This window comes from Phodopus roborovskii, unplaced genomic scaffold (assembly GCF_943737965.1).
Source record: "Phodopus roborovskii unplaced genomic scaffold, PHOROB, whole genome shotgun sequence".
NCBI lineage: Eukaryota > Metazoa > Chordata > Mammalia > Rodentia > Cricetidae > Phodopus > Phodopus roborovskii.
The window spans coordinates 4,748,862-4,761,154 of record NW_026126583.1 but is presented as its reverse complement, the minus strand read 5'-3'; the positions used below and the strand labels follow the sequence as shown (position 1 = coordinate 4,761,154).

General features: G+C 41.6%; 1 protein-coding gene across 1 annotated transcript in view; it reads left to right on the top strand.

Moving 5' to 3' along the window:
• Positions 1-4,671, top strand: part of Relch (RAB11 binding and LisH domain, coiled-coil and HEAT repeat containing) — an 81,392-nt gene extending 76,721 nt beyond the window's left edge. Inside the window, exon 29 of the mRNA XM_051203917.1 lies at positions 3,001-4,671. Coding sequence (XP_051059874.1) covers positions 3,001-3,121 — 121 coding nt within the window. The 3' untranslated portion in view covers positions 3,122-4,671. The remainder of the gene's footprint in view (positions 1-3,000) is intronic.
• Positions 4,672-12,293: the final 7,622 nt, after the last annotated feature.

The window sequence follows — 12,293 nt, the reverse complement described above, 5'->3', positions numbered from 1 at the left end:
AATCTATGCAACCTTGTGTGTGTGAGGGGGAGGGGGGGGAGAAAGAGGGAGAGGGACCCTGCCAACAATCTATGCAACCTTGTGTGTGTGAGGGGGGGGGAGAGAAAGAGGGAGAGGGACCCTGCCAACAATCTATGCAACCTTGTGTGTGTGAGAGGGAGGGGGAGAAAGAGGGAGAGGGACCCTGCCAACAATCTATGCAACCTTGTGTGTGTAAGAGGGAGGGGGGGAGAAAGAGGGAGAGGGACCCTGCCAACAATCTATGCAACCTTGTGTGTGTGGGGGGGGAGAAAGAGGGAGAGGGACCCTGCCAACAATCTATGCAACCTTGTGTGTGAGAGAGAGAGGGAGAAAGGGAGAAGGAGGGAGAGAGAAGAAGAAGAAGAAGAGAGAGAGAGTTCACACATGCGCAGTGCGGAGCACAGGTGTGCAATGGCACACATGGGCCAATCTGAGAAACACTTGGAGGGGTCAGTTCTCTCTTTCTATCACATGGGTCCTGAGGGTTGAACTTGGGTTGTCGGACTTGACGTCAGGTGCCTCACTTTCTGAGTCACCTCTCCAGTCCCTAGCCTAGGAATCGTTAAAGGCTTTCAGAGACGTTTCTGTGGTGCTACTGGATTGAGTCATACCAGTTCAATACATAGTACTTATCATTTGTGACAGTAGTTTTCAAATGTGAAATGCTCTGTCCAAACTGAGTAGAATTCAGACATCCAGTGAATTCTGGATTCAATTCAAGTTAGAATGTTGAACATGCAAAAGTAGGAATCGTTTAGTATGGGTTCATATACTATTTTTTTTTTTTTTTTTTTTTTTTTTTTGTTTTTTTTTTTTTTTTTTTGCTATGGTTTTTTATTTTTTATATAACAAGTCCATTAAATGAAACAACATTTATCCATTTTGGGATTTGGGCGTCGTTCTTTCCAAACTCTTCCTGCTGGTGGGGCGCTGTCTTGGGGTTCGGGTTCGTATCCTGCTGTGTCTGTGGGCTGTTTGTCCGCTGTTTGGAATGTTGAATCATTTTTTTGGGCGGTTTGGTGTGTCCCCTTTGTCTGGGGTCCCTCTTTTCTTTTCTCTGGCCTGCCGGCAAAAGTCAGGAGAGGGTGGGCTGGACTTGGGTTTTGCAGGGTAGTGGGTCTCACTGGACTCCCCCCCCCCCCGGCGGGGCCCCCTTTTTTGGGCGGGCCCCGTTTGGGGGCCGGGGTTCTCCCCGCCGGAACCCCCAGTGGACCCGCAGAGAGCACTATTTATTATTTTCAGTGAAGAATTAAGGTTTTGAGAAACTAATCATAAATAAAGCTCAGACACATTTCCTTTAAGGCTGACTACCAGAAATAAACATTAGATCGTCCTGAGTTCTCACGCATACAACATACACATGTGTGAGGGTGTGTGTGTTTGTGCATGTGTGCACACACAGCTCATGCTTCTCCCTAAAGCCAGTACACGTAAGTCTCATGCCTCTGTAAAGTATTGGGAACTTCTTAACCCCCTATGATAAAAAAGAGAGCTCCCCCAGCCACTCCACTGTTTTAGCCTTGGCTCTGCGTCCTGTGTGCTGGGGTCGCCAGTGTACACCACCATGTCTGTCTGAAATATCAATTAATTCTTAAATGAGGCAGGTTGAGCCACTCGCAGCTCGCTACACATCGCCCTTGATTTGTTCATGCACGTTTCCTTATTTAATCCTCTGGCCATGTTACAGTAGAAACTGCAAGCTGTGTTCTATAGACAAGGAGACAGAACCTGTAAGATCTAAAGCATCTTGATCAAAACCACAAAGCAGTAAGCTGGTTTCCGGTCTACTGCAGGACGCTTGTTGGGGTACTAAAAAAAAAAATGTGCTTGATCAGGGTTCTCTTCCTGTTAAGCAGCATGATAATAAGCAATCTTTCGTAGTCATTCAGTCTGTGTTTACTTCCTGCACACACTATGCTGCTGAAAAGGAAAGAAGAAATGAATTTGAAGACATTGAGTTGTTCAGATCACACACACACACACACACACACACACACACACACACACACACACACACACACCAAAAAAGGAATGGGATTGTTAGTGCACAGCTCACTGTCACTTAATTTGCTCATTTGGGAAATAGGTAATACCTGGATTCCAGACTTGCCATAAAAATGAAGTGACTGAGCAGTGGTGGCACATGCCTTTAGTCCCAGCACTTGGGAGGCAGAGACACACAGATCTACAAAGTGAGTTCCAGGACAGCTAGGGCTGCACAGTGAAACCCTGTCTGAAAAAACAAAACAAGATTGAATGAGGCGTTGGAGTTAAGAGTTAAAAAAGCAGCTACACAAGTCAGGAGGCTAGCTCAGTCAGTATGATGGCCTGAGTTCAATCCCCAGAACCCTGTTTTGTGTTTTGTTTTCTGTTTTTTAAGCACATGGTAGTACATTCTTAATATTGTAGCTCCAAGGTGGCACCCAGGAGGATCCAGCCAGCCTAGCCAGATGGTAAGGCCCAGGCCAGTGAGAGATCTGTCTCAAAAGAAGATGGATAGCTCCCGAAGAATAAAACATGCAGGGCAAAGAACTCCTAAACGACTGACACTTGTAGAATGCCATCCTGTGCCTCCCACTTTGTATTTGTGTAATCCTAATAGCCCTCTGAAACAGGCTTGTTACGTAGATAAACATCCTCAAGGCTGTACAGCTAGAAAGCAGAGTCTAGTCTCTGTCCTCAACCATACATGATCTTAACTGTTGCTTGTCGTGTAAAATACCAAATCTAAGATGATACATAGCAATTCCTCTCCACAAATCTTCATTTCCTTTGTGTGATGTAATGATGATATGTTACTAACAAATAAAAAACTAGAGAGCCCCAAGATGGCTCGGCAGGTTAAGGTATCTTGTACCACCATGTCTAATGAACCAGGGGGTAGAAGGAGAAACCCATACGTTGTCCTCTGACCTCTACACATGTGCTGTGTCTTAAATTTTTTAGTTGCTTTACGTTCATTTAAATTTTCTCTTCCAGCTCAATGTCAATTGCTGCAAGTTTAGTGAGTGAAGACACAAAGACCAAGTTTTTGAACAAAATGGGCCAGTTGACAACTTCAGGGGCCATGCTGGCCAATGTGTTTCAGAGGAAGAAGTAGGAGGGGAAGGGGAGCCCCAGCCAACACTAAGATGGACCTCAAGCAGACTGGCTCCCTGTACTTGAAGCACTTACCTGTTTATTTCCTGAGCTGATGTTCTCGTGTTATAATTTTATCCTAACCTCCAAAGATATTTGCACTGGTTTTGATTATTGCTGTGTATCTGTTGGTTTGGGAATTATAACTGTGGTAATAGAAACTTGATTTAATGATCTGTTCCAAGTCCCTATTCTATGTTCTTATTTTTGAGAATAACTTTTATATATAATATATATATATATGTATATGTATAGTGAGGAGGGGTTTTTTGGTTTCCTTTTTTTTAATTTTTATTTTTGGATCGGATATTCACAAATATCTGTATTATACTCTAAGCTATTACAATGGTACTTAAAATAATGTAAATTTGAAGTCATTGTTATAAAGTAATAAAAGTGGAGATTACTTAAGTATTTAAATTATGAAAGAATAATGCAGACTTTTTATTATTTCTTAACTGACTAGAAAGAGCCACCAGCATTACTCTGTGCCTTTTGGACTTCAGTTTGCGTGTTCTGTAGGAATTACATGCATTCCTTTCACACAGTATGAAGCTGCTGTGTTGAATGACAGATCCTACAATAAGTAGATAACGATGAGACTTAAAACATTTCACATCTTTCTTGAAAATCCTTTAAGTGCTGTTTAGCCTCCCGACACTTAGAGCATACCATAGAATTAATTACCTGCGAGAAAATAGCACTTGAGCATGGTGAGGCGTAGCCAGGGTAAATTTCACAACACTTGTACTTGACTTAAATGCTCAAAAATAAATGTACTGAGAAGAGCTAATAATCGTTTGTCCCCAAGTTGACGTGCACAAGAAAATAAAATTTAAATCTTGAAATTTGACACCTACTTCCTGTAACACATTTTAAGATGTTTTCTGATTACTTACATTTTGCAGTTTACCTTTTCATCCTATCTAAGAAGTACTACAAAGTTTAGGCCCTTTGGGGATTCCTTTTTCCCTTCTAAAGAAAAGTGACATTGGTTGAGTTATTATTGGTTAGTCACCATCTGGTCCCTTAAACTCACTGGCTGTTCCCCACCGGTGTGTTTTATATAGACTTATGTTGACAGACAGTCCCACTGAAATTGGATGCTTGTCTACACAGTGACCCAGACAGGTAGGAAGAGTGCTGCACCATAAAAAAGAGGTGACTGGCTTAAGGGGTAATGTGAGGCCTTTGTGAAAAATGAACTCTTTTAATGAAAAGAACACTCCTTTGAACACAGTTGATGCATATTGATGATTCTAATGTTTGTTGTATAAATTGGCTTTAATACACTTGGATCCCATCACTTCCTAGGAAAGCTAGCTTTCCTACACAGTCAAAGCTTATAAAATGATTTCCCTTAGGCAAAGCCATTTATTTCTTTTACCTATAGTGAAATTATTGAGTAGTCTTTCTGCACTGTTGGATTCTAGGCATTCCTGAGAAATTGAAAGTGGCTACCTTTCGTGTCAAGATGTTGATCTGTTATAAATAAAATGTTTTTGCATACTTGTTTAAGTTGTATATTTTATTTTCATTTTGAAACACTATATCCATACAAAACTGAATCATTTATTTATGAAAATACACTAATTTTAGAAATCTAATTCCCTATTCTACTTTTACTAAAAAGGATTGTTGTGGTATAAAACTAATGCATTTCACGCATAATACTAAAGAAAATGTTTATGTTCTGCTTTGAGCTGTAGTGGAATATATGTCTGTTTCCAGATGAACAGATACAGAGCCCCCAAGAATCTGGAGATGGTTCCAAGAAATCACTGCAGATGACAAAAATCTACAGATGCCTGAGTGCCTGTGTGGCATGGTGTATATAGCCTAACATTATCCTTCCATATTCTTTAAGTCATTTTAAAATTTCTTACCATACCTAGTACAACATAAATGCTTTGTTGATTATAATATTATCTGGAGAAAGGAAATTTCTTTTTTTAATATTTTATTAGTTCTTTGAGAATTTCATACAATGTGTATTGATCATATACCCCCAAAGTCCTCCCAATCCATCCCTCTTTCCCTATCCTCCCAACTTTGTGGGGTGTTTGGTTGGTTGGTGGTTGGCTAGAGTTGGGTGGGTTGGTGGTTGGCTGGTGTTGGGTGGGTTGGTGGTTGGCTGGTGTTGGGTGGGTTGGTGGTTGGCTGGTGTTGGGTGGGTTGGTGGTTGGCTGGTGTTGGGTGGGTTGGTTGGTGGTTGGCTGGTGTTGGGTGGGTTGGTTGGTGGTTGGCTGGTGTTGGGTTAGTTGGTTAGTGGTTGGCTGGTGTTGGGTTAGTTGGTTGGTGGTTGGCTGGTGTTGGGTTGGTTGGTTGGTTGGTGGTTGGCTGGTGTTGGGTTAGCTGGTTGGTGGTTGGCTGGTGTTGGGTTGGTTGGTTGGTTGCTGGTTGGCTGGTGTTGGGTTGGTTGGTTGGTTGGCTGATTTCTGGCCGGTTGGTTTTTGTTCAGTTGGTTGGTTCTAATAAACCCCAGTCCAGTTTGTGCTGTTATGCAGTCTTGGATGCATAGCCTTCTTCCACTGGACTGCGGTCAAACTACCAGGGTACAATTTTAAAGATAATTACTTTTTAGGGGTTACTACAAGCATCAAAAATGTAGCTGCTTGCTGTAGACAGTTTTTGTGAAAAATGTTAATTCATAGTTATGAAACCCAGGAGTAGGGGGAGTAGACTAATATATTTCTGTTATAATTTTTATTAATGGATCCATATATTTTAATAATAAGGTTTTTTTATACAGAAACAGATAACAAGCTATACAGTATATCTCAAGTGAGACTCCCTTATTCTTTGAACTGTCTTATCTGTCATTAAGATTTAACATGATTTGGGAGTGGGGAGGGTTGCTGGGAAAGTGTTAATTCCCTACAGATGATAGCATTGATTGTAAATTCTTCTAAAACAAAGGAAACGTGAGTGGTAGGACACATGTCTCTATATACAAGTTCTTAACCTAAATTTTGCCCTTTTGTTTTTACTAATTATGATCTCTCCAGAAGCTCTTTTGTGTTCTCTGGTCATTTTTTTTCCTAGAGTTCTCATTTTAGAGCTACAAAAAATAAAAATCTTATTCTCTCCTTGAGGATTTTAATTAGAATTGTTTTTAATTTTCTATTTTATTAACTGTTTTCTTAAGTAGTAATTATTTTCTATTGTTTGCCATCTTCCATTTCACATTGACTATTTTCTTGAACATCTGGAAACTCTTAGCTATTTCTTTATATTCAAAAATGGAATAAGCTAATTGGGGTCATCTGTATCTGTTGCTGGGAGAGAAATTCTTCATGTGCCTCAAGTTTTTAAGGGTATTTACAGGCAGAGATGGCTGCCTCAGTTTCATGTGCTCTACAGATGCTGCTGGAACAGGTATGGTCTTGGAAGATTTAGTATTGTTCTCCAGAAGGAAGAAAAGATTGGTTTTCTGCCAAGAACAATAAAGTCTCCTTCCAGGACAAAGGTCGGCCAGGCTCTACCTATAGTTAAAGACCTGACTTCCTTCTTCTGCTCAAGTTCCTGTTCTGTAAGGCACTCGCCCTGCTTTGCCTTGCCCTGTGAGGACCTTAACCCAGAAAACTGCCTGCTGCTATTGTGATGAGTAACAGACTGTGTCTTAACTGTTGCATCCATAAAACCCTCCAATGTGTCAGCGTTCAAATAAAACAATCCCTTAGATCCTCTGCAGTTCCTGGTACTGGCGAGGCTCATCATTCCAACAAGCTCCATTGACATTGAAGTCTAAAAGAAATTTTTCATGAAATGCAAGCTTTGAGTCATTTCAATCTACCTGTGAACCCCAAATGTTTCCACATAGGTTAATACAATCTAACTCGACTTACTGCCTACTCAGAAACAAAACCATGTCATCCATGCTTCCATTCCAGATATTGTACTGAATACCAGTCAATGAGGGATTACTGCTTATACCAAAGACAATGAATCAAATACTGGGGAAAGAAAAGAGTTTAAACCAGTTTCTAAAAGAGCCCACTATTTTGTGAACCCAGTCACAAAAAAAGAGGAACATGATATGTACTCACTCATATGTGGATTTTAGACCTAGAGCAAAGGATTGCCAGCCTATAATTCACACCGCCAGAGAAATTAGGATACAAGGAGGAACCCAAGAGATGCATACAAGGTCCCTCACAGAAGGGGAAAGGAACAAGATCTGAGCATATTGGAAGTGGGGGAGGGGCAGTGAGTGGACAGGGAGTTAGGAGAAAGAGAAGGGGAGGAGAGGAGAACATGTGGGACTAGGAAGATTGAGTCGGGGGACGAATAGACTAAATAGACTAGCAAAAAATAGAGAGAGACCATAAAAGAGGGAGCCATTATAGGTTTTGAAGAGAAAACTGACTCTAGAGAAATGTCCAGAGAGCTACAAGGATGACCCAAACTAACAATCTGAGCAACAGTGGAAAGGCTACCATAAATGCCTTTCCCTGATAATGAGATTGGTAACTAACTTATATGACATCATGGAGCCCTCATCTAGTAGCTGATGGGAACAGAAGCAGACACCCACAGCTAAACACTGAGATGAATCCTGGAATCCAGTTGCAGAGAGGAAGGAGTGATGAGAAAATGGGGTCACCCACAGAGACAGCTGACCTGAACAAGGGGAGCTCATGGACCCCCAGACTGATAGCTGGGAAGCCAGCATTATACCGACTCACACCCCCTGAACGTGGATTTCAGAAGGCCTGGGCAGTCTAAGGGACCTCTAACAGCATGTATCCCTGGTGCACAAAAGGACTTTGGGAGCACATTCCCCATGGAGGGATACTGCCTTAACCTAGAGGCAAGAGGGAAGTCCTAGTCCCTACTCCAAATGATTTGACAGATTTTGATGATCCGTCCTGGAAGGCATCACCCTCCCTGTGGGGTGGAGGTGGGGGTTGGAATGGGAGGGGGGTTGGAGGGCATGGGAGAGAGGGAGAGGGAACTGGGATCGATATGTAAAATTAAAAAATAATATATGTACATACAGATCGAGAGAGAGAAACACACACAGAGAGAGCCCATTATCAGAATTACCTCACAGAACAGAGGTTTTCAACCTTTCTAATGCCACGACACTTTAATACAGTTCCTGATGTGGTGAGTCCCAACCATAAAATTTTTTTCATTGCTAAATTCATAGCTATAAGTTTTCTGTTGTCCTGAATTTTAATATAAATGACTGCAACCCCTGAGAAAGGGCCATTCGACCTCAAGGCAGTTGCAGCCTACACACTGAAAAACACTGACACAGATCCATGTAGCAAATTACATAATACCGGAGAGAGTGAACACTAGCAATAAGGCCAAAGACGAATACGTGGGCTGAAATGCAATTTAAAAGATATTGTGAAGCAAATGAGAAAGGATGAGGGTCGGAGCAGAAAGAGAAGAGAAAAAGAGGACAAGCTATTTCACAAGAGAAGTGCAGCAAACAGAACAGATACAAGAAAGAAACTGTCTTTAAAAGTCCCTGTTCGGCAAAAAACAACTTTTAAAGTGAAGGCAATGGGTGGTGCTGCTCTCGGTGGTAAATCACTTGCCGCGCATGTGCAAGGGCCAGAGTTTGATCTCTGCACTGAAAAATAAAAATGAAGCCGAATTAAGAAAAAGGTAAGCCAAAACAAACCACAGACTAATCCAAACAAAACCAAGTGACACGCCAAGAGAAAGAACAATGAACCGAGAGGAGATGAACTTAACAGTGTCTTACGTGACTTAAAATATCTGCCCAACAGAAACTACACATGAAGTCAGGTGAGATGCAACTCGCCTGCAGGGTGACTGCATTAAAGCTTCTGGGTTATCCCGTGATAAGTCACTGGCCAGGACTCTGGAGCAGAGGCAGGTAAAGCTCTGTGAGGTCAAAGCCAACCTGGCCTACATAGTTGCATTCGCAGGCCAACCAGGGTCACAGAGTGAGACCCCGTCTCAAACCAAAACTCAAGAACAGACATAACAAAGTTAAGAGTCCTAGTGCCATGTGTATAGCAGGTAACCAATAAAAAGAACACGGAGCGTACAGAGGGGAAAGGTCAAATACCAGATGATAAAATGCTCCACTTGTCTTGTACTTGACAGCTTCGAAGTATACTGAAGCAAAAGAGCATAGCGCTCCATTCCGGGACTTAATGATTTTAATCCACTTCTCTCAGAAACTGGTGGAAACCAGTTTAACAGTTGTGGTGGTTTGAAAGAAATGGTCCCCAAAGGAAGTGGTGTCATTAGGAGAAGGGACTTTGTTGGAATAGGTGTGACCTTGCATGAGGAAGTGTGTTAGTGTAGAGGTGAGCTCTGCGGTCTTATAAATGCTCAAGCCACTCCTCGTGAGACAGTTCACATCCTTTTGCCTTCTCAAGCTGTGGCCAGCACCATGTCTGCCTGCACACCGAAATGTCCTGCCTTGATGATAATGGACTAAACCTCTGAACAGTAAGCCTCCGCATCAATTAAATATGTGTCCTTTATAAGAGTTGCTGTGGTCATATTGTCTCTTCCCAGCAATAGAAACCCTAAGACAACGGTCAATAAGGACCTTAAACATGTGAACAACAGTTATAAATATGACATCTTATAAAGGCCTCTGTCCCCAAGAAATATAAAAACAATGTTGTCAATTGTGCCTAGAACACGCCCCAAAGCTGATTATTTGCTGGGCCACTGAGTAAACTCTGAAAGTTTCAAAGAATTGAAATTCTGCTGAATGTTTTCTCTGACCACAAAAGAATTAAGTTAATAAGAAATAAAAGGCTAAGGAAGAAAGACCAACAGGAACCAGAAAATACTTTTATTAAATAATAAAAAATCCAAATATATCAAAGCTTAGAAAATCCAAATATATCAAAGCATAGAGCACAATAAAATAAGTAGTTTTAAATGCATAGGTTAGAAGACCTGAGTGGCTCAAAATCTCTTGTAACTTCAAAACATTTGAGAAAGAGATGCAGTTAATCGACCAGAAAACCAAAGAACACAGTGGATAGTAACAAAGCCAGAAATTGTTAATTTGTCAGGACTAACTAAATTGATTACAAATATTAGAGATAAAATGTTTCTCTAAGCCTTAAAATATGATGTGAAATATGAATGACTTCATGGTGATGAAATAGAATGTTTAGGAGAAATAGACATGCTTCAGTTTTTTTGGTTTTTTGTTTTTGTTTTGGTTTTTTTTCGAAAAACTCTTATTGAATCCAACACAGGAGAAATAGAAGTTTTAAGTATTATTTATCTATTTAAAACTGAACTCTTGGGGCTGGAGAGTTGGCTCGGTGGTTCAGAGCACTGACTGCTCTTCCAGAGGACCTGGGTTCAGTTCCCAGCACCCACATGACAGCTCACTCCAGTTCCAGACGATCTGACACCTTCACACAGACATACGGGCAGGCAGAACACCAATGCACATAAGATAAAACATAAAACTGGACTGTTTTTTTAAAACCACCACACACACACACACACACACACACACACACACACACCATAAATAAACCATCACTGCTGTTCAGAAGGCTTTACTGGTGAATACCATCAGGTAGCTGAAGGGTGAGAAGTATCATTTTTAAAAACACCTTCAAAAATCATTTATTTCACAGTCGTGTGTCACCAAAATCCAGATACCAAACCTAACACGAACCAGTTGGGAAAGAACAGTAGTCAGTGTCAACGGAACACGAAGGTGTTTAACTCCTGGGCTCAGTATAAGTAACCCACCCATCAGGTATCACAGAGAACGCCTTGCCAGCGTGTGGCAAGGTAAATCGACTTCGCTTGAGTTCATTCAAGAGATTTCAGTGTCAATTTTACTTTGAAAAAAAAAATCACAATATTAACATAAGAGGCTTCAAAACTACTTATTAAAATTAAAAATCGATGAAAAACACTTCCTTATTTCAATCAAGATTATCTTCCAAACACCTGTAGTGAGTGTCATACTTACAGGGAATATGTGACAATCAGGAGGGAATTAAGGGGCTAAGGTGGTTGATCAGTTAATAAAATGTTCGCCATGCCTGGATTGAAAACCTAACTTTGATCCCCAGGACCCACATAGAAAGAGTTGGACCTGGTGATGTGAGTGTGTGTGTGTGTGTGTGTGTGTGTGTGTGTGTGTGTGTGTGTGTGTGTGATCTCTGGGACGCACTGACCAGCCAGCCTAACCTACTTGTAGAGTACAGGCACGTGAAAGATTCTGTCTCAAGAATGACACCTGAGCGTGTCCTGTGGCCTCACACTCATACCCTGTATGCATGCCCTTCTGCACAAAGACATTAGCATGCCCTTGGTCTACCTTTAATTGGGGCTGGCTTATAGTTCAGAGGTTTAGTCCATTGCCATCACGGTGGGAAGCATGGCAGTGTGCAGGCAGACATGGTGCTGGAGAAGGAGCTCAGAGTTCCACATCTGGAACTGCAGGCAACAGGAAGAAAAAAGTGGCATCGGGCGTGGCTTGAGCTTCTGAAATCTCAAAGCCCACCTCCATTGTGATAGACTTCCGTCAACAAGGCCATGCTTCCTCCACAAAGGCCACGCCCCCACAAGGCCACGCCCCTCCACAAGGCCACATCTCCTAATAAGACAATTCCTTATGGTCTTATGGGGGCCATTTTCATTCAAACCGCCACACCTAAGAACAGATTGCAAGGGAAAATAAAGTGATGGATAAACTGGAGATATTATCCTCACAAAATACTAGTGAAGAATTAAAAAGCAAATCACAGAACATGACAATGTATTTGTAGTACCTATAATCAATCAAGGATGTGCATCCAGCTGTATACAGAGAAGTTCTCATAATGAAAACCAGACACCAAAGAAAATGCAGGGATGAGCCTTGACTCAACAACTGACAAAAGAGAATATCCAGATGACCCCCAAATTAACAAAAGCATCCCTGCAATGTTGTTGTTTTACCCTTTGGTTCTTTGGGGGGCCTACCACCCAGCTCTCAAATAAATCACAGAGGCTTATTCTTTCTTATGAATGCCCAGGCTTAGCTTGGCTTGTTTCTAGCCAGCTTTTCTTAAATTATCTCATCTATCTTTTGCCCCTGGGCTTTGACCTTTTTCTGTTTCCGTATTTCTTTCTTTACTGCTAACTGCATGGCTTGCTGTGTAGCTGGG